The following is a 24656-nucleotide window of genomic DNA, read 5'->3' as shown; positions in this document are numbered from 1 at the left end:
AATTTCCCATTGCTTCCAAATTCAAACTCGATTTCCACGTCAGACAACCATGAGTAAAAGACAGATTGAGTCCGACTCGGACATAGACGTGAGCTCCACCGATGAGTCCGATGTTGAATTGGACCAGCAAAAGAACGGAGACGAAGAAGGAGAAGGAGATGCCCAGATGGAAGATACAGTGGATGTTGATTTCGACTTTTTCGACTTGAACCCCGAAGTCGATTTCCACGCAACAAAAAATTTTCTCCGTCAGCTATTTGGTGATGACCATGCTGGTTTTGATATCAGCGGATTAGCAGATTTGCTCTTGACCAAGAACTCGGTGGGGACTTCCATCAAGACGGATGGAAAGGAGAGTGACCCATTTGCCCTTCTCAGCGTGATTAGCTTGAGTGATAACTTGAAGAACCCCGCCGTCAAAAACCTCATAGAGTATGTTTTGAAAAAGACAAAGAGCAATTTGGAACTTAATGTGACGCTAAAGAAGTTGTTACTGTCACTGCAGCAGCAGCAGCAGCAGCAGCAACTGACCACAACGACGACAACTAAGGGAAAAGGTAGACCGGCGAGAGTCGGCTTGATTGTTAGTGAGAGATTGATAAACATGCCCGTGGAAGTTGTGCCCCCCATGTACAAAATGTTGCTAGATGAGATGAAGAATGCCGAGAACGCCAATGAAAGATACGAATTTGACTATTTCCTTGTCATTTCCAAAGTGTACCAGCTAGTTGACGCCGTGGAAAAGGAAGACGACGATGAAAAGGCCAGAAGCAAAAAGAGAAAAACGCCGGCAAATGAGCCCAGGGCAATTGAGATGGACTACTTCCACTTGGAAGATCAGATATTAGAACTCAACGCCGTTAGCAAAGGTGTTTTCGATTACGACAACAAGGACAAACAAGAGACCGACTCCAGGAGAGTCTTTACCGACTACGGCATCGACCCGAAGTTGAGCATCATATTGCTAACCAAGGATAACTTGGCCAAGGCCGTACTTGAGATGGCGGAAATGTTCCATGTTTGAAGAAGAATGTGCATTTTATAAGGCATTAGAGATTTCACTTGTAGGGGAAAAATCTGTACACGTCACACGACTTTTTTCCCATGATGCGGTAGTTGGCGAATCTGAAAATTTTTTGTAGGTTTGAACAATAATCAACCAGGAGCCAGTACGGTTACAGATCAACAACGTAGAAAGAATGCCTCCGGCTCATAAAAGTCACAGTTTCCGTCCAGAAAACGTTCTCAAGCGTGCCGAGGACTTGATCGGCGTGGGTCAAAAGGAAGCCGCGTTAGACACCTTGTATGAGTTGATCACGTCCAAAAGAATCCGGTACTTGCAAGTTGAAGACTTGGAGCCTATTGCCAACTTGCTCATTGAGTTGGCCGTTGAATTGAGAAGAGGTAAATTAGCCAAGGATGCATTACACCAGTACAAGAAGAACATTCAATTATCCGAGAACGGGTTAGAATCCGTGCAAACCATTGTGCGCAAGTTTATTGGGTTAGCTGAAAAGAAGTTGGATGAAGCGCAAGCTCAAGCTGATATCAAGATTGACCAAGAGGAGGCTGCTGAGGACGACTTAGAGACTGCTCAGACTCCAGAGACGATTTTGTTGAGTGCTGTGTCCAACACCGATTCCGCGGATCGTACGGAGAGAGAGTTGGTTACTCCATGGTTGAGATTCTTGTGGGAGGCGTTTAGAGCCACGTTGGATATCTTGAGAAACAACTCCAAGTTGGAAGTCACGTACTCCGCGATTGTCAATCAAGCTTTCAAGTTCTGTTTAAACTTCAAGAGAAAAGCCGAGTTTAGAAGATTGTGTGAGTTATTGCGTGTCCATATGCAATCGGTCACCACGCAGACCAAGACCCACGCTAGCAACGCTATTGACTTGTCTGACACTGAAACCGTTCAACGCTATTTGGAGCAGAGATTTGCGCAATTGAACATTGCCGTCAAGTTGGAGTTGTGGCAAGAATCGTTTAGATCCGTGGACGATGTGCATACCTTGATCACCGCGTCAAAGAAAGCTCCCAAGCCCACCATGATGGCCAACTATTACGAAAACTTGGCTAGAATCTTTGCTGTTTCCGACAATGCCTTGTTCCATGCTGCTGCTTGGAACAAATTTTTCAACTTGTACTCGCAGTCGCCAATGGCTACCGATGACGAGTTGAAAAAGTATGCTTCCATCTTGGTGTTGTCGACGTTGGCCATCTCCCAGAGTGCTGTCCACGATGCTGATGAGCACAGAACCAAGAACTCAAAGTTGTCGTCGTTATTGAACTTGACTCAGCCTCCAACAAAGGACGGCTTGACTAAATCGATTGTCTCCAAGGGCATATTGAAATACGTCGATGAGCCAATTAGATCGTTGTTTGACTTGTTGGAAGGTAGCGACTTCCATCCTTTGTCGGTTAAGAATGCAGTCATGAAACTCTTTAAAGTTATTGAAACGGATGCCGATTTCAAGAAATACATCCCCACTTTGACAGAAGTTATCTTGCTTAGAATCTTCCAACAAGTATCCCAAGTGTACGAAGCAGTCAAGTTGGACTTTATGGTCTCGTTGGGAATCTTTGAAGGCGTTGAGTACTCGTTGACTGAATTGGAAGTGGAAGAGTTGATTGTTAATGCCGTTAAGGACGATCTCCTTTCATTAACCATTGACCATGAGGCTGGTGTTGTTTCCTTCAAATCAGACACTTTTGCAGAAAACTCGAGCTCGTTTGCTTGCAAGTTGCAAATCTCGCCAGCTGAGTTGGTGCGCACCCAGATTAGTAAATTGGCTGCTACTTTGGCCGAATCGGTGCAAGTTATTGATCCAAGCTTTGAGCGTCGTCAGCAAGAAGCCAAGCAAGAAGCATTACAGCGTGCTCTTGCCGACATGGTTCGTGAGCAACAGAGACTTGCCGATAGATCCAAGATTCTTCAAGAGCGCAAATTGGCGGCTGAGAAACGTAAGCGTGAAGAAGAAGAGATCCAAGCGCGGTTGAAGCAGGAGAAATTTGCTGCTGACCAGAAGGCTGAGCAAGAAAGATTGGCTCAAGAGCAAGAGCGTAAGCAAGAAGAAAAGCTTCAAAGAGAAAGAGATGCCATCTTGGAGAATGAAAAGAGAAAGATTGCCGAGGATATCAACGCCAAGGGTATCATCAAGATTGACATGAACAACTTGAAGGAGTTGGACACCACTAAATTGCAACAGATGCAAGTTGAGCAGTTGAACAAGGATAGAAAAGAGTTGGAGGAGAAATTGAAGGTCACTTCCAAGAAGGCCGATTACTTGGAGAGGGCCTATAGAAAATACGAATTGAAGCTGTTGGCTGCTGAAGCTGAAAAGCAGCAAAGTTTGGAGCGCGACAACTATGATGCTGTTCGAAGCATCAAGATCGCCAAGGCCAAGAAGGAATTTGAGGAGTCTCTTGCATTGAGAGATCGTTTGCAGCGCATTGTTCCCGATTACACTGTGTTCAAGGCCAAGATTGACGCCAAGAATGCAGTCAAGGTCGCCAAATTGAAAGAAGAAGCTCAGGCCAGATTTGAAGCGGCCAAGCAGGAGAGAATTGAAAAAGTCAAGAAGCAGCGCATTGAAGAGTTGAAGATTCGAAAGGAAAGAGAACGCAAAGCACAAGCCGAAGAAGCAGCTAGAAAAGCACAAGCTGCCGAACATGCGAAATTGAAGGAGGAATTGAGGCTCCAAAGAGAAAAAGATGAAGAAATTCAAAGAAAGAGAGATGAGGCTGCAGCGGCGGCAGCGGCAGTGGCAGAGGAACGTAAAGCTCCGAAAGTAATGAGCTTTGCTGAGAAGATGAGATTGAAGAGAGCGGGTTTGTTAGAGGAGTAGTCATTCTAGTTAACCATAGGTTTTTATAACCAACAGTGAAACAACTTTTTCCCTTCCCCCTCTTGACGTTTTGATGTAAAGATACATCCGTGTGGCTCTTTTCCGACTTGGGACAGCGGCTCTCCACCTGTCAAATTATTTCGAGCGCAATTTTTTTTTCCCCTCCGCACTTGCCGCTGCTGCTCCATCATCATCATCATCATCACCATGGCGCCAATCGTCACTGTAATCGGCTCGCTCAATTACGATCTAGTGACATTCACAAACAAGGTGCCGCAAGCGGGCGAGACCTACCAGGCCAACGCCTTTGAAACGCACATGGGGGGCAAAGGTCTCAATGAAGCAGTCGCAGTGTCGCGGTTGTCGCCACCTGGACAAGTGCATACGCGAATGGTGGGCAGAATCGGAAGTGATGACTTTGGCCGCGGCTTGAAGCAATGTTTAGTTGATGCTGGCGTTGACGTGAGTTTTGTTGGCACGGTTGAGGGTTCATCGGGCGTCGCGGTGATTCTCGTGGAAAAAGACGGCGAAAACCGGATTTTGATCACGCTGGGCTCGAATGGGCAGTTGAAGTTGAGCGATGCAGAGTACGAGGAGATATTTCGTGGGGTTGAGCTGGGGTTTGTCGTTTTGCAGAATGAGTATCCCGATACTGCGCGCACCATATCGTGGTTGAAGCTGAATCGACCCCGGATTAATATTGCTTATAACCCATCGCCGTTTAAGCTGGAGTTGGTCACGAGGGAAGCGTGGGGCAAGATTGATTTGTTGATTGTTAACGAGGGCGAAGCGCGTGATGTTGCAAAGTTGCTTTTGCCTGAGTTGGAGTTGAGTGATGACTTGGCGGGGTTCAAGCTGTTGGCGATTGAGATTCAGAAGTTGTTGAATCTGGAGAATGTCGCGACCGTGGTGATTACTAGGGGAAGCAAAGGTAGTGTGTTTTATAATGGGAAAGAGGGGCAGCCCACGTTTGTTGCGCTGAAGAAGGTTGACGAGGTTGTTGATACAACTGGTGCTGGCGATACCTTTTTCGGCGGGGTGGTTTCGAGTTTGGCGTTGGCCAAAAGCTTGGAGAATGCTGTCAATTTCGCTACTGCTGCTAGTGGTCTTGCTATACAGAAAAAGGGTGCCGCTGAAGGTATACCGTTGTATGAAGACGTAGTCAAGAACTTGTAGAGGATTTTATAGAGTCATTTAATAGGAGCAAAAAAAAACACAGTGCATTAAATAATTGAATAATTAATCGATTGGTTGATTGATTGATTGAAACATTCCTTCTAATATACATTTAAAATATGTGAGTTAGTGAATGTATGTGCGTGTGTAAGTGTGTGGGGGAGATCAAGTGTGTGATTGGACGAGTTGGCAACAGTCCCAGGCTAAGCTTTTCGGGAACGGACACTGCCATTGAGTTCAGGCACGGGGGTTTGTTCTCTGCCACTAGCGTTGACGTATTCATTGACCTGGGCAGCGACTCCGCCCTTGACGGCTTTGACAATCTTGGCCTTTCTGGACGTGTTCTTCTTGTAAACGTCAATGTAAAACCCGATAAACAAGACCAAGTACGACGACAAGATGGCGCACCCCAAGTAAGCAGCCAACATTGTTCCAGCACAATCACCACATGTAGGCGTGTACTTGTTGCCACCGCCGAAATGAGTAATGATGATCTTCTGATAGGTGCCAAAGTAAACAAACGCCAAATCCAACACAAACTGGATGATTTGGAAACGAGTCACCCATTCTTTCCACCACACTCTAATTCCTCTGGCAGCAAGGAAATAGTACCAGTACATCACCACGTGAACGCCCAAGTTCAACGAAATTGGCACCCACGAGATCGAGGTGGCCCCGACCAACTGAGTATAGCACAACAAAGCAGTGGCACCATGGTGGTAAGTGTGCAAAAAGGTCAACTTTTTTTGCTTAGCAACCAAAAACACCGTGTCGAAAAACTCGATAAACTTGGTGATGTAGTTCAAGTAGTATAAGCAAACCAATTCCTGGGTCCAGGAGTGTTTCGAACACATGGCGTAGAAAAGACCATGGCGGTGGATCATGGGGATCAACTGCTCAACCATCAACGTCAACAACGTCAACGACAAGGTGGTCAAAAAAAGATTGTGCACTTGGAACAACCCGTTCAACACAAACGGCCTGACTTTGTACGTCTTGAAGATGTAGTCGCCGCCAAATATCACGAGATAGTAGACGGCGATGGCCACTGCCACGGGTGCAAAAGTCGAAAGCGGCAACTCCCCAGCGACAAACGCGAATTTCGAAGGCTGGAATTTCCCCTGGGTGGCAAAAGTCACCGTTTGGTCAAAGACGGGCCAGAGCTGGACCCCAAACGGAGTCTCCCATGATGGTACTGGAAACGGCATTTTTTGTACTTTTTCTAAAATGCAGTTGACCTGGTTGAAGGTTTCAAGCTGCGCCGATGACCTGGAATCTATCTATATATATATGAATATACGAATATATATATACACGTATATATCTATATATGTATGTGTGAATATGTAAAAAGTGCAAAAATATTCTCCTTTGAGCAAGTAGGACAACACTTGATGAAACGTACGCTTGGACTGTAGCTCTTCTCCTCCTTCGTCTATTGCTTCTTCTTCTTCTTCTTCTTCTTCTACTACTTCTTCTGCTTCTGCTTCTGCTTCTTCTGCAAGATGCAATCTCTCCGTGGGTCAGCTCGGCGCAGAATATAAACAGAGAACTCGTGAACTGAAAAAGGACTGAAAAAAAAAAAAAAAAAAAAAGAAATTATTTTCTTTACTTTCTTTCTTTCTGTTCCAACGTTCGAACGATAAAATAACAGCAGTCGATGAGGCAAACCAAACGGCCACGGAAACGGCAATGGGCAGCGGGAACGGGAACGGGAACGGCTCGACGCAGTATCCGGTGAAAGCTCACGAGCTTTGCAACTTGAAACACTCTAGAAGAAAGAACAAAAAAAATACGTGTAGGTAGGGGCCTCTGCTGCTGCTGCTGGTTTGGGGGACCATTCTCGTGTCTATTGTGCGCGTGTGAGATTAAAACAGGAGAGTAGCGATTGTTCGTGTTGTTGTTGTTGTCTTGTTGTTGTTCTTCAGCAGGATCGACAATAAGCGGGTAGATGCATTATAGCCGAACCAAAAAAAGTGCCGTGGTGAGTCTTACCGAGGAATGCCTCGCCTCGCCTCTCGTTGTAGCTGCAACTCGGCAGCAACATTGACGTAATCAGCAACCCACCATTGCTTCCTCGGCGCAGGTTTGAATACCGCACCACCAGCTTATCGAGACGGAAACGAAGTGACAACCGTTCTCTCCCAATGTGTCTCTCCATTTGAAGAGCTATTCTTGTCCAGCCGTTACACGGCAAGAGGGGGCTCTACCTACTGGTATTTGCAGAAACATCAGCTCCCTCGGCAGAGACAGCGCCGGGGAGTTAGCGAGTGAGCCAGTGGGCGGGCGAGAGAGCGCAGGGCGAGAGAGCGCAGGGCAGCCCCCCCGCGAATCTTTTTTTTTTTACCACGAGGAGAAAAATCTAGCGAGAGATTTTCCCGCCACCCCGCACACGCGCAGAGCCAGTGGTGCAACGAGAGCTGCAACCGGAGGCACAGTTGAAACAAGAGCCAGAGCTAAGGTACTTTGCCTTTCGCATGTCTTCCGAATCGGACGCGTCTTCATCTCGAGCAAGCCCCAGTTCGTCCAGCGAAGAATGGTCCTCAGATGAAGAACACGTTGCCCCCGTCTTTATTCGCAAGAGCAGACAAGCTAACACCAACACAAGCCAAAAGCACCAGGAAAATGACAGCGACGACAAGCAAAAGTACGAGCTGGAAACTTTGCTGAGGCAAGCACTTTTATCACGCTTGGAGCTGCAACATGGAGACCAAGAACGCCAACTAGACCAAGGGGACGATATTGACGCTGTGGATGACACCGATGATTTAGACCCAGAGTTGGAGTATCAACAATGGAAGAAGAGGGAAGAAGCGCGTTTCTTGCGTGATCAGCAACTAATACGAGAACGGGAATTGGAAAAAGAGGCGATTTTAAAGCGACAAAGTGCCAGTTGACCGCGTCGAGAATCCTCCTTTTCTTCGTGTGCTTATCTATTGCGAGCGACGCCTGCTAAACGAGCAATTTTGATCCAGTGGTTCAAAAAAAATTGACGAGTTCAAACGGGACATGAAATGAATATCCACTACGGCGATAGATCGACGTCAATTTTTGAAAGAACTAAAATTTGCAATTGTTTTTGCTTTTGGGCTATGCGGACACCGTTGTTCGTCAACCAACAAGAAAGCCGTTGTTTTATCAGCCTTAGATGGAGGCACAATCAACATATATATATAGCGAAAATCGATTTTGCCTCATCGGTCCATCACTCGACGGCTTCTACTTGTACATTCAACTTTCTGTGGAAAGAAAAGTTAGAAACATTCTAGCGATCCGATATGTATCCTGCTGACTCTCTCTCTATATATACATATTCTTTTCAACCCAAAGCCCAAATTGCGTCCCATTGATGAATCTGGGGAGGAGAGGAAGGCTCAGGTTGTTTGAACCTCGCAAGAAACGAAAAAAAATAAAGCACCAAAATATCCCCAGATTCCAACTTGCCCGTAATTCTCAGAACCACCACATCAAGCATGCCGCTCGATCCACTCCCCGAGAGCCTACTCCCGTTCCTATCACCCTACCTACCACTGGACCACCCAGACCGGCCATTCGTAACACTCACTTACGCGCAATCGCTAGACGCACGCATCGCAGCCGAGCCAGGCGTGCAGACCAAGCTATCGCACAGCGAGACCAAGACCATGACGCACTACTTGCGCTCGAAACACGATGCCATCTTAGTTGGAGTAGGCACGGCCCTCGCGGATGACCCCAAGCTCAATTGCCGCTTCCCCGGCTCGACAACGACAACGGCGCGGATCCGGCCCGTGATTGTTGATCCGAGGAGACGGTGGAAGTACGCGGGGTCAACGTTGCGGAAGTTGGTTGAGCTGGGCGATGCTCTCGCGCCGATTGTCGTTGTTGATGCTTCGACGCTGGTTGGCACTCACGGTGGTGATGAGGACGTGAGGTTGATCCGCGAGGGTGGGGGCGAACTTCTCGCAGCGCGGATTTTAGATGACCATGGATCGAGACGCGATAACAGTTGGGAGGTGATCTTGGCGTTGTTGCATGCGTATGGGATCAAGTCGGTGATGGTTGAAGGTGGTGCCATGGTCATTAACGAGTTGTTGTGTTCGAGCTCAGCTATCGTTGACAGTTTGATCGTTACTGTTGCCCCCGTGTTCCTAGGCCAACGCGGCGTGCTAGTCTCCCCGCGGGAGCAGGTGGAGTTGCGCAATGTTGACTGGTGGAAGGGGATAGTGGATAGCGTCATGTGCGCTAGGATAAAGTAACGCGACAGGCTGCGGGCTACTACAATCTTGTATCCTGTATTTTTTGTAAATCTGTATTCTTTTTTTAAAGTAGGCAAAGGTTACAAACAGAATCTATAGGAGGCGTATCTCCCCGACGTTTCCGATCTCCGAATAATCTTCACCACATCGCCACGCTTCAACCCCAAATACTTAGCCACGGGGTCCTCGCGCTGGATGCGCGGCAACTGGCTCTCCTTCAACCGGTACCTCTCCAACAACTCCCTCTTCTCGTCGCGATTCAACTTGATATGCTTCGGAACCAACTCGTGATGCGTGATATTCACCACCAAGTCGCTCTCCTGGAAAGTCTCGATGCTAGCAGGCTGCACCGTAGGGATCAACTTGTTGGCGCTGGGAGTGATGCTATTCTGATAAATGAAGATGCCAACTTGGAAATTCTTCTCGCTGATATGGATGCAGAAATTACGCATCGTCTTGATCCCGACACTCGCTTCGTCGCAAAACTCAACCCACAAGGAGCCCATATCGGGGAATTTGTCCAACTGCTCCGCTGTGGGCGTGGCTTGGAAACACATGAGCTTGCGCTGCGGATTGCCCATTGAGTCGCATACTTTGGAGCGGAACTCATCGAGCGTCATATCGAGCTCCTCCTGTGTGATGTAGTAGCCCTACAGTACATAATGAGTTAGTACAAACGTACAACTCGACGTCCCCCGCCAACGTGAGTCAAAACATGGCACGGCTAGCTCGAGATGACTCAAATTGGTGGAAAAAAAAAAAAAAGAAAAAGAACGTACCCTGTCTCTGACCATCTCTTTCACGGTCTTGAACGTCCTGAATAGACGCGACACGGCTCTGTCATTTTCATCCATTATATGTTTATGTGAGTGCCTAAAGATTGATGCGAGGAAAGGTTCGGCAAAGTAGTTGTTTATGTTGAACTGGATCCCGTCATCGACCAAAACATCATTTCATCACTTTGATTATTTTTCACACCAAGTGATGGCTCTTCTTTGTCGGCTTTTCGAGTGTGCGCAATAGAAAGAGAGGTCGTGTGGAAACGTCTGATTTTTTTTGGGGGGGCTACACTCTTGACAGGCTATACATCAAATTTCCTACGAAAATGCAATTCTATATCAGTGCTGCTTTTCCAGATCTTGGTCTTGATGGTTTGCAAGGTCATGTTGTTGCTCAATGGTCGGCCGCGGCATTCAAGCACCAACCAGTCTGTCGGCTTTAATTTCTTGTCTCTCATTTCCCGCGTGCTGCTATCGAATTTGTCATTTAGAAAATAGAGGATTTTGGAAACGCGGAGCATATTGTGCGAAGTGAGTTTAATGCTGCTTTCCAATGCTGGTAGTTGCTTAATCTTGCGTTGCGATTTACCGCCAATCTTGACGTGCGCAGGTAGATTTGCATAGTCAACTTCTTGGAGTTGGAAAGTGATCTTGGGCGACTCCTTGATGTTGTATCTGCCGTAAAGCGTAGGCTGGCCTATCCAGCGAGGTAAAATGCTTCTGAGTTCATTGACTAATTGCGGGTTGGGACATTCAACAAGGTTGGCCACGTCTTCCAACTTGAAACAGCTCACGTCGCGGTAGTTGCCCAATTCAGGCGAGTGCTCATATATTATGATGCTCATGTCCTTGGGGAATTGGGCAAAGGGGATCACGGGATGGTACTTCAACTCGTCCTTGTCGAGCTTGTCGTTCAATTTGGGCGTCACGTGGTCGACCTTGAACACAGAGTCTAGCTGCTTGTAATTGGCATTGTGTCGATCTTGATAAATCTTTTTGTTGGTTTGCAACAAGCTCATCACGGAATCGCCATAATCGGGAATCTGCTTCGCCCACATTTGTTCGGGAGTGTTTAAAATCTCTGCCAATGGTGACACTTCGCCAATTGACAAGTCAAGCACACTGGCGTTGGTCGAGTTGACCGGTGAGGATTGCACTGAAGGGGTTCTGCTGCTGGGCACACGTTTCAGCGATTTCCTTCCCCACGTCTTTAGCCGTCTCATGCTGCTCACGCTTCCTAAGGACTCCTGGATGCTTTCAGCTTGTTGTTGTTGTTGTTGTTGTTGTAGTTGCTGTAGTTGCTGTAGTTGTTGTTGTGGTGGTGGTGTTGGCGGTTGCTGAGGCTGAGACTGAGGCGGAGTTTTCCCATTGGACGATCCGCCATTGCGTATCTCTTCCCTCATTAATCCGTCAAACACCCACTCATACAAAGTATAACCATAAAATATAGAATTCAACATGATGAGACCAACATGGAACCGATCATCGTTGGTTACTTGAATCTTGTAATTTCCAAGCCTTTCTCTAGTCGATGGCGAGTCAATAGCCAAGAACGGGTACTCGGAAACCAAGTCGTCGTAATAGATCTCCACATTCATGGCTGAAGTCTCTCTGATGGTGACCATGAGCTTGCCCGCTTTGATCTCGACTTCGCACCAATTGTTCAACGTGTCCGATTTCTGATAGTTTTGAAACAATACATCCATCTCCTTGACCCTATCTTCGAGCTCAGGAGTTGAAAGTAACCGTTCTTGTCTACTTGGAAAATGACGCAACTCCATACACGTTAACAAGTCCCATATTTTGATGTCGCCGTTGAGGTAAAGCACCATGATTTGTCGTTTATTGTCAAATAGCCGCTTGGAAACAACGCTTTTTGGCGAAATGTCGTATTTGGCGCTTGGTCTGGTGTTGAATGGGCTAATAATCACTTGGTCTGCTGGCAATGGGTTCAACAAGATTTCCACGGGAGTCAAATCCAAACACGATTCATTCACTTGTTGCAACAGCGGATCGCTAGCCTTTTTCGTCGCCATTTTATCGGCTAATAGGTTGGCATAAGGTTCTGGTTTAAGCGCATTTATAAACTCGCCTGAGGGACCACCTCCAATACTCAAAAACATCGACAGTAATTCCTCGGCGTTTTCGCTTGAGTTATCAGCACGTTCCATTTCATCATTGCCATCGTCATCAACAACAACATGGTCACTGTCAAAAGTCGGTGGAGTTCCGGCAAAGTTATTGCCAATACCAATACCAATACCAATACCAATATTGTTGTTTTGGTTATTTGAGTGTGAGAATGTGCTATGCAAGTCAAAATTGTTTGGTGTTGTATCCAACGTCAATTGACTGACCAAGTCGCAAAAATGCGAGTTCATGTCATCGGCTTGGGCAGGTTGGTGAAGTTCGTCCAAAAGGCTGTCGTCTTTAAACTGGGCTTCTCGGCTCGAGGCAAGATCGACGCAGTTTTTGAGGTACTGGTATTGGGCGAGGGTCGAGGTATCGGGAGTCACGTACCTGTTCAATGATTTGTAGTCGCTCGCAAACACGGTGTTGTTTTGTGTTTCGGCACAGATGGAAAGTATCGGCGACTCGTTGCTGGCAATCACCATTGATACTCCCAACTTCTCATCAAGGCAAGAGATTTCACTGGCACTGAAAGTGTCTCTGTAGAATTTGTCCGTGTCATTGTTCAGGTAAAGGCAACTCAAGTCTGTCTTGATGATATTACCGCGGTTGTCTCCCGAGTAGAATTCTCGCAAGTTGGTGTTGGAGCTGGTGGGTGAAGCGAGCGACCAGACGGGATAATCGTGAATTTCAAAGTTCTTGTACACTTTGAACGTACGGAGGTCCCAAAGCTTAATCGTGGTGTCTGAGGAGCCACTCAAGATAAAATGTTCATTCATGAGGAGGCACCTGATGTTATCCTGGTGCCCAATGAGTTGCCGAATGAATGGCGTCGAGGATCTAGTGTCGTACAAGTTGATCGTTTTGCTTGGGCCTCCCGTGCTGATGATGTTTTGGTCGTTGCTGGCTAACGAGTAAATCGAAAATGGGAGATTGACAGTGGTGTGGTTTTCGATAATGTGCAAGGGGCGAAGGTAGTTTAGGTCCCAACATACGATATTTCCATCGAGTCCTCCACTAACTAGTCGAGCATGGGATCGAGGCGAGTATGCAAGCTTCTTTATATAATCGGTGTGGACATTGGGTAAGTTTTGGGTGAATGCATTGTTACATAAGTCTATAATTTTTATCGATAAGTCGGATGAACATGAAACCAATTGGCTATCGTTATTTATAAGGGTAATGTCATTGATCCAGTCGAAATGGAGACTGTGGCTATCGGCTATTCGGAATCCCGTGGGGTCGTAATTTTCTTTCTTGTGGTATGGTAACGGTTTAGAAGAAATCGAGGTTTCGAGTCGAACGAGTTTTTCATCGACATCTTCACAATCTGAAAACTCGTCATTCTTTCTCGAGTGGCCATTGTTGCTTGAAGATGAGTCTGCAAACGTTTGCAAAGAGTGCGAGGGGTCTTCCCATATCTTGACGCAGCCATCTCGGCCTCCCGTGTATAGTCGATTCTGTGCTTGTGAGTATTGCATGGCATTGATCGGTAGAATATGGTTATCGTCGTTGTGGGTGTTGCCGATGACAAACGAAAGTCCCTTTTTAGTCTTGATTGACCGGCTCTCGCTGTGAGTAGTTGAAAGTAACGAGCTTGTCTCATTAGTAGCATTGGACATGGAGCTGTTCATTTCTCTCTAACTTTTTCACTTTCTTTCTCTTGTTCTGGCTGTCCCACCCCACCCCTTCAAACTCAATTTTCACAATTGGCAAGTTTTTGAGTTCTAGTTTAGCAATGGTTGATTGTTCCCCGACAAGTTTTATATCATGAATCGTAGATATTGAGGGAAAAAGAGAAAAAAGCTCACCTTTGTGAGTTTCAAGTGCGCAGTTGTAACAAGCTATCAACAGTTGGAACAATATAACTTTGGAATGAAAAAATAAAAAGATAGAAAGAAAAAAAAAAAAACGTGGTCTAAAAAAAAGCCTCCCAATTGTTCACGGGTCCTGACGATAAAACGGTTGAAAAGCCAACGTTGTTGGTGTGAGATTTAAAGTATTTATATATGGGAAAAAGAAGGACCCCTTTTTGTTGTTGTTTTGTTTTTGGTGGGGGTGGAGGCAAGATGGTTTGCTTTTTGCCGTTGTCGTTGATAGTTCCAATTTCGAGTGAAAAGGGCTCCCCCGGTTAAGACATGAAAAGTTGAGGAAAATTGAACTGGCCATAGAGCCGAAAAAAGAGACGGCGCTACCACCTGTTCAAGCTGTTCTAGTTTTTTCACCCAGAAGTACACGACTTACCCGGCACACCGTATCCATGTTACTATCGACACCATCATGCAGCCATCAAAAGCGCTCTGACCAACAAAGTAACTAATGGATAGCCACTAGAGCTTACGAACTTGTAAGTAGCACACACACACTTGTATACGAACTCTCTACCCTCTTGCTGCAAGCCTACCAAAAGAAAAGAAGGAAAGAAAAAGGGATTGATAGGTGTAGCAACACCAATGGGTGGTGCTTTTTTTACCGGGGTTTTGCTGTGTCAGTTGAACTTGAAATGGAACTGCCTCTCAAATAAACGCTGCCACGAGCAAACGATTGCCTCTTTCATCCAAATCCCAAAAGAATCGCAGGCATAGTCGTATGACTATGCCTGCAAATAAACACCAAAGATATATAATAGCAGACGCCATTACGGCGGTGACGTCGCCTGTTTCTTCCCCATTGTAGACTCTGGTTGTGTGCATTGAGTACTTGCCCAATTATAACAGCAGTGTGGGGGGGAAGTGATTGAAGACACTATTCTCGTGCGTAGTTTGTTTGATTGGTTGTCACTGGTGGAAATTATTATTGGCGGGGGGAGGAAAAAAGGAGGTGGAAACTGGGGTCACGTGAGCTCTCTCTCGTTTTGTCATTTTTTGACTCGAGACAATTGCAAGTTGCGTGCGGCATGAAAAATAAAATAAACCATCTGGAGAGGTTGTAGCCTCAGAAATGGGGAAAGACAAAGAGGGTATATCTCTCCATGGAGTAGACCACATTACACACTGCACTACACTAGAGTAGGCAACACTAGAGTAGGCAACACTAGAGTAGGCAACACCATAGAGGCAAATAAAAGACCTTGTCTGAAGATAATTAGCCCCCCCCCCCCAAGTGCCGTGTATGGTGTCTCGTGTGTGTCGTGTGTCGTGTCGTGTGTGTTACTACTTTCTGATTCTTGTTGTAAAATAGATTGTGGAGTGATGTGGGTTGTTTTCTGTTGCGTGTCTCTACCGAACAAATAAGACAAGTTTGTAATATTGATGTTTGGAACTCTGACTCCACACTGCTACCACAAATCTCATCTGCCGCCCCCTCTCCTCGCCCTTCCCCCCCCCCTTGGTGAGCACAGTTCCTCTCCTTATGGTAGTACGATCGTAACACTTTCCCACTATAAATAACACCTGGATTTCCTCCTGTTTTTCTCCACCATTCCCAACCCCCTCTTGGATATCCCGTTCTTGGTCTTTGTTTCTCCTTCTTCTTTCTTTCTTTCCTTCTTTCTTTCTTTCTGCTTTTCTTACTACACTTTCAATCCCTTGTGGAAAGAAATAGATATAAACCTCCCCCCTTTTTTAAATCGGCCCCCCCTTAAACTAACTTTTCTGCATTTCGAGTTTTATTAATCCAAATAGCAGTGTCCAAGATGAACTACCAAGATGCTTACATTCAAGACAAGAAGAGAAAGTTGTCTCAAGAAATGGACCAGGAAACCATTAAGGAGACGCTCTTGAATGTTGAGCAAAAACAAGATGTGGAGATGTTGATTGCTGAGACTAACGCCGATATCGAAAATATTGCAGAGCACGCGCAAAACTTGCATACTGCGACTATTGAAGAGTTGGAGAGGAAAAACAGGGCATTGATTGTTATTGAAGAGTTTTTACAAAATGAAAACGCCGAGTTGAAGAAGAGCTTTAGAGAAATGGAAAAGGAGAACCAAGCTTTGAAAAATGTTTTAAAGAACGATTTCCATTCAAACTACAAATATATTAACAAATCATACATTTGAAGCCATTGATGTGGTACACATGTCTGCAAGGTTACAGTGTGTATACACACAGAATTGATGGGTTTCAAGAATGCTTTTTTTTTTTAGTTTGGTGGATGGCTGTTTTTGGTTTTTTTTTTGATTTTTTTCTTTTTGTTTACATGGCATGAGCTTTTGATAAGTGGTGCACTTTTTTATATCGAGAGTTTTTTTTAAAAGATGAAGATGAAGATGAATGTTGATGAATATTGATGAATTGAGAAAGGTATAATGATATGTTTTTACGAATAATAAATGAGTTTTACGATAAATCTTTTTGATTCTTGTGTGGATTATGAGCGTTCAAAGGGGTCAGCCGCAACCCCTAATTTGCTCTGACACACATCATCTTTTTGCCACGCGTGTTAATACTAGAAAAACACGAAAGGGCTGCATTAGTCCGCGGTATGAGACCACCTTTAACATGGCAACAACCATTCGAGTCCCACCCAAGTTGTGATGATATAAAATGCCATTTCGCCAATGATATCGCCGCTTTGGTCAGGATAATGCTCCAAAGTAAGGACAAGATGTCAAATCGAAGCCAATTGTTACACTTGCATCGTTCAAACACAATTTTCACCAGTTGACGCGACTCCGTAGTTCAACGCCCACATGTTGCAGGATTGAACTATCGTTGTCGAATCGACAACAATATACATTTGCAACTCAATGGGTGCTACTGTAGTCGAGTAGCAATGAGAACCAACAACTCTTGATGATCAAGTTGTCCCGAGTGTTGAATTCGGGACAGTTTGAGTTTCCTAATTGGGATTAATTGGTGGCTGAACCCGCAAAAAAAAAATTATGCGCGTAATTTGATTTATGGCGGAAACACCAATTTTTTTTTTTTTTTTACGTGTTTGGGCCCCGAGGTTCTAATGTCCATCTAGTATAAAAAATGAAATCTTTTGAGCCTATAAAGCTTTTAAAACTTTGGAATCTCTGGAATCTCTGAATTCTTCCAACTCCCAAATTCATCGTCATTCGCTAGTTGGCTATAGCTCCAGCAATGTATTCAATCACACCCGCGTCCACGCCAACAAGGAGGAAACGGCCCTTGAGAGATGTTTCCAATTCGCACAAGGACCACGTCCAACTTCCACCGACTCCAACAAAGACACCCTCCCCCAAAAACAACAAGAAATTGAAACTAGATGTAGAACTGGCGAGTATATCGTGTAAGAGGAAATTGGTATTCACGCCCACACCGAAGAAGGAGACGAAGCAAGACGAAATTGACCTACCGACAACACCAAGCCCGAGCCCGAGCACAAGGCCATCCAAATCCATATCCGTTCCCAGATCCAGATCCAGATCTAATATTAGAACTTCCATTTATTCCCAATGCAAAAATCTATTTCAGCGAGGATACAATGGTCAAGGTGAAAATGGCTCGGTTCTAGTCGGGCGAGAAGCAGAAGCGTCGTTTCTCAATAATTTCATTCAACAGAGTATAGCTCTGAATCAAGCAAGCAGCTTATACATTTCAGGACCACCGGGCACGGGCAAGACGGCGCAAGTCTCGTTGAGCTTGCGTCAGTTTCAGCACTTGCCAAATGTCAAGATTGCCAATATCAATTGCATGACTTTGTCTACGCCTGAACTGATATATCATGAGTTGTATTGCTCATTAGTTGACGATCAAGTCAACTCATCCGTGGCAACTACACCGAGAAAGAAAAAAACATATGATAATCTCCTTCTGTTGTTGAATCATCAAGTCCAAACTGATAAAATCGAGCATGTCCAAATTATGGTTTTGATTTTGGATGAATTGGAAGCATTGTTGACTCGTTCGCAGCAAGTGCTATACAGTTTGTTTCTGATTGCCAATGCCAACTCCAAAGTCCCAACTAGAATCAAAGTGGTGCTAGTGGGGATATCCAACACGTTGGACTTGAACAACAAGTTTCTCCCGAAATTGTTCCATAATGACCTTATCCCCGAGTCTTTACAGTTTTTACCTTATTCAGCCGCACAAATAAAATCCATAATTCAATCGAGACTAGAGCCATTGGATGACAGCTTGTTCCATCCTGCAGCGTTACAGTTTTGTTGTCAGAAAGCTGCTTCCTTGTCTGGTGATTTGCGCAAGGCATTCGATATATGTTACAAGAGTATCGAGCTTGTCGAACGGGAACAACAGCAGCAACAGAAAGAAAACAGGGAGTCCGATGTTGAAGTGGCTAAAGCAAAAGTGATGATTTCGCATATTGCCAAAGTATGCACTGAATCATTCCAAAACGACAAGTCGATAGCAGAGCTAAACTTGTTTCAAAAAGCCATCTTGTGCCAGTTATTCAACTGTCAAGTGGAATTCAAGTTTAGAGACGTTACCATCAATCAGTTTTTCGATTTTTATCAGAGACAAGGCCAAGTCAACAAGATCTTGGGTGGGGTTAAATATGGTGATTTTTTGGAAATTTTGACTGCTTTGGAGAGCAACAATTGCATTGTATTGGGAGGTGCCAAGGCGACGATGCGGAACAGCACCAGCAAAAAAAGAGTTGCTAATGATGGAGGGATGAAGTGCGTCAAGTTGAATGTCGAGTACGATGAAATCGCCAAGGCTATTGAAGGAATTGAGTTGTTGAAAAAAGTGTTGAAGAAGAGGACCACCGTTGCTGAACGTCTATCGGCATTGTAAGATATGTAAGTAAACGTGTATCTATCTATGACGCAATTGAGGTTCTTAACGATAGGGGGGGATGTTTTGCGAGAGCCGCACGGCTCTGGGCTCCCGCTGGTGGGAGCTGAACGCTACCAACGCCCTTTCCCGGAAATTGCATCTACTAGTGTATATTCAGCAACACTCGCCAATGCTAGCTCTATCAGTCTATCAACCAGTCAATCAAGTGAACATGACGAGGAATCCAGGGATTGAACACCAACGCGAGTGGTAGTATATAGTGATGGTGATGGTTAGTGAAAAAAATAAGTGGAATAGTAGATAAGTCGTAGTATTAGAGGATAGTGTTGTAAATCATCCACTATCAGCACCACCACAACCCCACGACTACTACTGTTGCTCTTGAGCATGGTTTAACTTGATTTGACTTGACTTTGGCATCAGCAGCTGGAAACTCAGGGCACAGCTCTATTCTCTCCCTCTCCTTCTTTCTACAAATCATGCTATTATCTCACATTAACAACTAAAAAAAAAAAACAGCCTGGGGGCAGTATATAAGAATAAGAATCCGCACATCCAAAGCCAACCTACGACTGTTCCTTGCTTGACCCTGGCTCGAAACTTGACTCTGCGTGGCGGGAGGGGGGGCAGCAGGACCGTGTGTTGCCTTCTGCCTGTCCTCCTTCAACTCTCACCACCACGAGAGTTGGAATCTCTCTCTCGGGGGAATTCTCTCGCTTGCACTACTTTCTTGTCGACACAGTAAGTTATTATTGAACACTTGTTGGCTTCTAGTACCGCAAGTGACGTATATACATATAGCTTTTGCCATCACTGTTAATATTACTATTCCTATTACCACCACTATTACTATCACTATTACTCTCACTGCTATTATATCTCCATAAAGATGTATACTAATGACGCAGTCAGCCAGAGTCGCTGTTTGTTAGAGAAAGTGTTGGAGAGGTTGGGCTGTTGGAGAGGGTTGGAAGAAAGAGAGGAAAAAAAAAAGAACCAGTAGAAAGACAAAATCTCCTTTTCTTTAATTCAACCCTCTTTCTTTTTCCTTCTACTTCTACATACACCAACTACAACGACAGCTACAACGGCGGCTACAACCACAACTTTGACGGAGAGGTGCTATTTTCAAGCGTTCAATCGAAAGCTGTCAAGAGACTACTCCAAGCTACGCTATTTTTACAACCGTCATAGTCATAACTCAACATCGAACTCCCTCCCCAAAAAAGATCCTTTTTTTTTTTTTGCTTTTGTAAAGATTTACATTTTTATGTTACAATCATCAATACTACTGCCACAGTAACTACATAGAAATCATCCCTTGAAATTTTTCCATCCAAGATACCCCGTGTTTAAAATTCTGATCCATTCTATTTTCAATTTTTTTTTTACTTGAACTCAAACAACGGCCATTGATAAATAGGGGGAAAGAGTGTGTAACCCAAGACTCTTTTGGAGATTTACTCAACAACACATCAAGGAAGAGAAAAGATTACATATATCTATAACCAGAAAGAAGTATCTCTGTGTCTCTGTGTGTGTGTGTGTGTGGAAGAGCAGTTCAAGAAAAAAAAAAATCCCCACCTTCTTTCATTCATTCATTCATTCATTCATCATAGAAACACGCACTCTCAATATCTAGACAGATAAGTTCATTTTTTTTAATTTTTGGTTACAGATGTCGTCTTCGGGTCCAAGAGGAGGCGGCGGAGGTCAGTTTTCATCTCGATATAGAGACGAATACTCGGACCACGGCAACAAATCCAGGAGGAAAAACTTTTACTCATCGAATTCCGCAACAACAGCGACACTTTTACCAAACACATCGAATCAATCAGCCACATCTCCTGCAGTACCGAATTTATCGCGACGAGACTTCAAAAGCAACGGACCTGGCTCATCGTCATTAACACATCTGAAAGATGTGCAATCGATACGCAGTGGTACTGCTCCTGCAGCTGGCTCGGCATACACATCAAATTACCAGTCAATTCCAATTTCCAATGGATACGGTGGAGGCTATGACTTGTCCTCGGCAAATTCATCATCATCGTCATCGTCATACTATCGAGTAGACAACTGGAGGAAATCTGGCAAAGGCAGTGGAGACTCTCGACTATCAATGAGCAATTCCAAACCTTTGCTTTCAGGTCTATCTCAGTCGTATAGAACATCCGATCATAAACGAGAAAGATATGATTCTTTTAAACCTGCAAATGCAACATCGGGGAAATGGAAAGGAGCCAGAGGCAACTCGGCACGGTATTCTGCAAAGGATCGAATACGGAATGGCAAATCTTTGCTCCATAATAATAATAACAACAACAACAACATAAATAACATAAATAACGTGAACAGCAATAACAACATAAGCAACAACAACAACATAATCAACAACGGCAGCAGCAACATCAACAAACTGTATATAACAAATAGTAACCATGTTCCCTTGGGCGGAACCGATGCCGGCGGGAGTAGCTCATATCGACCGGCAACTACATACAATCCAGAATCTTATTATTCGTCAACATATGGATCCTATTATTCCAACAAGAAAGCCATCGATCGGTACCCGTCATTGACCCATCTGCGACCTCCTTATTTATCAAGAAAATATGACAAGTATGGTCCCACCCATCAACCTGATGAAAAGGATGGTCTAGGCCGTGAAGGAGGAGACGGAGAAGTGGAAGATGGGGAAGAGGTAGAAGTAGATGGCGAAGAAGGAGATGAAGGACGAGACACGGAGGATGAAGATGACGAGGGAGACGAAGATGACGAAGGGGATGAAGAAGATGAAGAGGAAGTGGACGAGTCAGAAAAAAGCTTCAGAAATGTAACAGGACAAGACGACTATTTGAGGGTTAATGCTGACACATCTGTTGGTCTCGAAGATACTCGTGAAGAGGATGAAGATCAAACGGACCAAGAAGGCAGTGATGTGGACGAGAAGGAGGAGGGGGCAGCGGCGGCGGCGGCGGCGGCGGCGGCAGAAAAAAAGCAAAAGGAAGAGCAGAAGGTTATGCAAAAGGATGTGCAAAAGGAGGAGGATATCATCAAGCGCGAAAAGTCCAGCTTTCAATATGATGAGCAAAAGCATAGTCAACAAGCAAATGTTTCCAATGTAGCAGAAATCAAAGTAGAAGAAATAGAGCCAGATTCCACCATTACCGAAGAAGTGGATGAAAATATGGCAATAGAGTTTGATGCTGACGACGAATACAATGAATCGAACAAGGGGAAATACCCGTTACCTAAATTTGAAAGTCAGTACGAGCAAATGCGTCGAGAATTTAAATTCAAATCTAAAACCAAACATCAAGAGTTGAAAACGAGGTTCAAATACCCGTTGGAGACACCAGTGACTGATTTTTACGAATTTCCATTTTTCGAATTCAATTACCGCTACTTCAACCGCATCAAGGCAAGCTTTATTAAGAAATTGCTCGAACATGGATCTAACCTACGAATGAAAAAATTGAAATTGTGGCATGAATACAAGACCGGAATGAAATTATGTGAAGAAGAACGAGTAAAGATGAATCAACAGTTGCGCATCCTCCATCCGACTGATGATGAGGCAAGACGCGAGATTGATTCAAGCGATTTAAAGAAAAACTCACAACAACAAGTGGCCAACAATAGCAATGGAGGTGTAGCTCCTCCAACATCAAATGGCTCTCCAGTGAGCGCGGCGGCCTCGGAATTTGTAACGGGACGACGCAGCAACAGAAGACACGGCGATTTGGTTACTACAGAGGCAGAATTTCAGGAGATTTTGTTGAGCTTGGGTAAAGAAGACGATATGGATCCAATGGCGAAAGCGTTGCGTGTCTCGGCAGATATACCAGATATGATCTTGGACTCTAAGGAAAGAGATAATTTTCAATTCATGGACTCGTCGAATATCGTGCAGGATAAGAACAAGTGGACCCAGAGGGTAAAGTCTGATTTTTTTAACACCTTTTCCCAGCGAGAGCACGAGCTTTTCAGTGAGGCTTTTTGTTTGTACCCTAAACGGTTTGGTGCCATTTCTCGACACATGGGTGGCATTCGAAGCGCATCTGACTGCGTTGTACACTACTACATGACCAAGAAAGAAATCAACTACAAGCAGTTATTGGCTCAGCATAAGAAGAAAGCCAATCGGAAAAATCGACGTGTCAAGACTGCAAGTCGTAAACCTCTTGCTACTGCTGCTGTCGCTACTACTGCTACTGATGTAGCTACTACTACTGTTGATGCTGCTCCTGATGCAACTTCTACCACTGCTCAAAAGGATTTCATTTTGACAGGAGAAAGTCAACCGGTGGAAATTACCCTGGAAACGGCTTCAGGAGAAACGCCGACTGAACTGGAGACGACGCCGGCGGAGGTTCCTTTAGTCGCCACGATTTCATCCGAGCTCGGAGGTATGGATGTTGTGTTTACAGAAACTGGACGTCGAAAGAGAAACGCCGCCCCACAATTCGATGGCACTGCAAGGGAAAAGAAGAAGCATAAAAAAGAAGTGGCTCGTGTGGAAAAAGTGGCAGCGGGCGCTGACACAATACCAGGGGTTGTCAGTGGGCAAGGAGACGCCCAGATTGATGCGTCCAAGCCAGCTGTGGATAATGTTGTGCGGGCGGACCAACTGGTGGCTCGGCCCACGGGAGCTAATATTCCATCTCAATTGAAACTGGAATCCCCATCAGTGAACCCACCTGTAAACCCACCAGTGACACCAGCACAGGAAGAAAAACGGAAAACCATATCAAGCTACTGGAGCATCACAGAAACCAATGCCTTCCCAGCGTTGCTAGCCGAGTGCGGTACAAAGTGGACAGCCATTGCTGATAAGCTTGGCACAAAGTCTGCAACCATGGTTCGAAATTACTATCTGCGAAATGCCGAGAAGAACAATTGGATACCAATTGCCAACGAGGCGGACAACAAGATGAACTCGGCTGCGGTTGCGCCTCAGGCTCCAGCTCCAGCTCCAGCTCGAGCTCTAGGTCAGACTCCAGCTGCCGCTACAACTTCAACTGCAGCTCCAGTTCCAATTCCAATTCCAGTTCCAGTTTCAGTTCCAACTCCAACTCCAGCTTCAACTGCGGCTGCCTCTGTGGCAAATGTCGGATCCTTTGAGAACCAACATTACGTGAATTATCAACAGCCAACTCAACAGCAGGCAACGTACATACCAATTGGAACATTTCATAACCCCTTGCCCACATTTCAAAACCTTACTCCTGCTTATCAGCCTTACGACGGGCAGCTGGCGTTTCAGCCTCAACACTACCAAACTCAGCAACCAGCCTTTGCTCCTTCGATCACCAACCTCTTATCTGATCACCAACCTCCGCCTGCTCAACTGCAAAACTACCACCCATACCAAGCAGAACCATCTCGAACTCCACCGGAACCTACAAAAAATGTGGCCACCGTCCACAAGAGCTCCATTATGAGTTTGTTAAACTCGGACACGAGCCCAGCGAAACCCACACCTGCTTATCAGCCCGTGCAGCAACAGCAACAAGTACACCGTGCAAAAGCTAATTTGACAGATTTGCTAAATGGTCCAAGTGAGCCGCCTCAAGCTCGTAATAGTCAACAAAAACCTGTTAAGCGAAGTGGAATTGCTGCTCTTTTATCTGCAGATCCCGGTCCCTAATCAAAAACTTGACAAACCTATTCATGACTTTTGTTTGTTCCATGCCAATCCCCCCCCCCCCCCCCCCCCCCCCATTTTATGACGAATTGCCTTACTACATGTATTTATAATCTTTCATTTCTAGTGTATGTATTAATAAATATTTCTTTGATAACATGGCT

General features: G+C 45.2%; 11 protein-coding genes across 11 annotated transcripts; 8 read left to right on the top strand and 3 right to left on the bottom strand. All coding sequences in view use genetic code 12, as the record gives it.

The window, feature by feature from the left end:
* Positions 1-49: 49 nt before the first annotated feature.
* LODBEIA_P13570 (uncharacterized protein) lies at positions 50-1024 on the top strand (the record flags this gene model as incomplete). Its single annotated transcript, XM_066971236.1, has 1 exon — positions 50-1024. The coding sequence occupies one exon, from the start codon at positions 50-52 to the stop codon at positions 1022-1024; it is 975 nt and encodes a 324-aa protein (XP_066828295.1).
* A 175-nt stretch (positions 1025-1199) lies between these two features.
* Positions 1200-3848, top strand: LODBEIA_P13560 (uncharacterized protein; the record flags this gene model as incomplete). Its single annotated transcript, XM_066971235.1, has 1 exon — positions 1200-3848. The coding sequence occupies one exon, from the start codon at positions 1200-1202 to the stop codon at positions 3846-3848; it is 2649 nt and encodes an 882-aa protein (XP_066828294.1).
* Positions 3849-4055: 207 nt separating this feature from the next.
* On the top strand, positions 4056-5024 carry LODBEIA_P13550 (uncharacterized protein; the record flags this gene model as incomplete). Its single annotated transcript, XM_066971234.1, has 1 exon — positions 4056-5024. One exon carries the CDS (start codon positions 4056-4058, stop codon positions 5022-5024), a length of 969 nt encoding a protein of 322 aa, XP_066828293.1.
* A 203-nt stretch (positions 5025-5227) lies between these two features.
* LODBEIA_P13540 (uncharacterized protein) lies at positions 5228-6232 on the bottom strand (the record flags this gene model as incomplete). Its single annotated transcript, XM_066971233.1, has 1 exon — positions 5228-6232. One exon carries the CDS (start codon positions 6230-6232, stop codon positions 5228-5230), a length of 1005 nt encoding a protein of 334 aa, XP_066828292.1.
* Positions 6233-7501: 1269 nt separating this feature from the next.
* On the top strand, positions 7502-7921 carry LODBEIA_P13530 (uncharacterized protein; the record flags this gene model as incomplete). The annotated part of the gene is made up of 1 exon (XM_066971232.1): positions 7502-7921. One exon carries the CDS (start codon positions 7502-7504, stop codon positions 7919-7921), a length of 420 nt encoding a protein of 139 aa, XP_066828291.1.
* A 576-nt stretch (positions 7922-8497) lies between these two features.
* LODBEIA_P13520 (uncharacterized protein) lies at positions 8498-9262 on the top strand (the record flags this gene model as incomplete). The annotated part of the gene is made up of 1 exon (XM_066971231.1): positions 8498-9262. The coding sequence occupies one exon, from the start codon at positions 8498-8500 to the stop codon at positions 9260-9262; it is 765 nt and encodes a 254-aa protein (XP_066828290.1).
* An 80-nt stretch (positions 9263-9342) lies between these two features.
* On the bottom strand, positions 9343-10116 carry LODBEIA_P13510 (uncharacterized protein; the record flags this gene model as incomplete). The annotated part of the gene is made up of 2 exons (XM_066971230.1): positions 9343-9912; positions 10042-10116. The coding sequence occupies 2 exons, from the start codon at positions 10114-10116 to the stop codon at positions 9343-9345; spliced, it is 645 nt and encodes a 214-aa protein (XP_066828289.1).
* Positions 10117-10343: 227 nt separating this feature from the next.
* LODBEIA_P13500 (uncharacterized protein) lies at positions 10344-13805 on the bottom strand (the record flags this gene model as incomplete). The annotated part of the gene is made up of 1 exon (XM_066971229.1): positions 10344-13805. The coding sequence occupies one exon, from the start codon at positions 13803-13805 to the stop codon at positions 10344-10346; it is 3462 nt and encodes a 1153-aa protein (XP_066828288.1).
* Positions 13806-15805: 2000 nt separating this feature from the next.
* LODBEIA_P13490 (uncharacterized protein) lies at positions 15806-16171 on the top strand (the record flags this gene model as incomplete). The annotated part of the gene is made up of 1 exon (XM_066971227.1): positions 15806-16171. The coding sequence occupies one exon, from the start codon at positions 15806-15808 to the stop codon at positions 16169-16171; it is 366 nt and encodes a 121-aa protein (XP_066828287.1).
* A 1030-nt stretch (positions 16172-17201) lies between these two features.
* On the top strand, positions 17202-18839 carry LODBEIA_P13480 (uncharacterized protein; the record flags this gene model as incomplete). The annotated part of the gene is made up of 1 exon (XM_066971226.1): positions 17202-18839. One exon carries the CDS (start codon positions 17202-17204, stop codon positions 18837-18839), a length of 1638 nt encoding a protein of 545 aa, XP_066828286.1.
* A 1681-nt stretch (positions 18840-20520) lies between these two features.
* LODBEIA_P13470 (uncharacterized protein) lies at positions 20521-24495 on the top strand (the record flags this gene model as incomplete). Its single annotated transcript, XM_066971225.1, has 1 exon — positions 20521-24495. One exon carries the CDS (start codon positions 20521-20523, stop codon positions 24493-24495), a length of 3975 nt encoding a protein of 1324 aa, XP_066828285.1.
* Positions 24496-24656: the final 161 nt, after the last annotated feature.

This window comes from Lodderomyces beijingensis, assembly GCF_963989305.1.
Source record: "Lodderomyces beijingensis strain CBS 14171 genome assembly, chromosome: 2".
Lineage (NCBI taxonomy): Eukaryota > Fungi > Ascomycota > Pichiomycetes > Serinales > Debaryomycetaceae > Lodderomyces > Lodderomyces beijingensis.
This window is presented reverse-complemented; position numbering and strand designations above follow the sequence as displayed.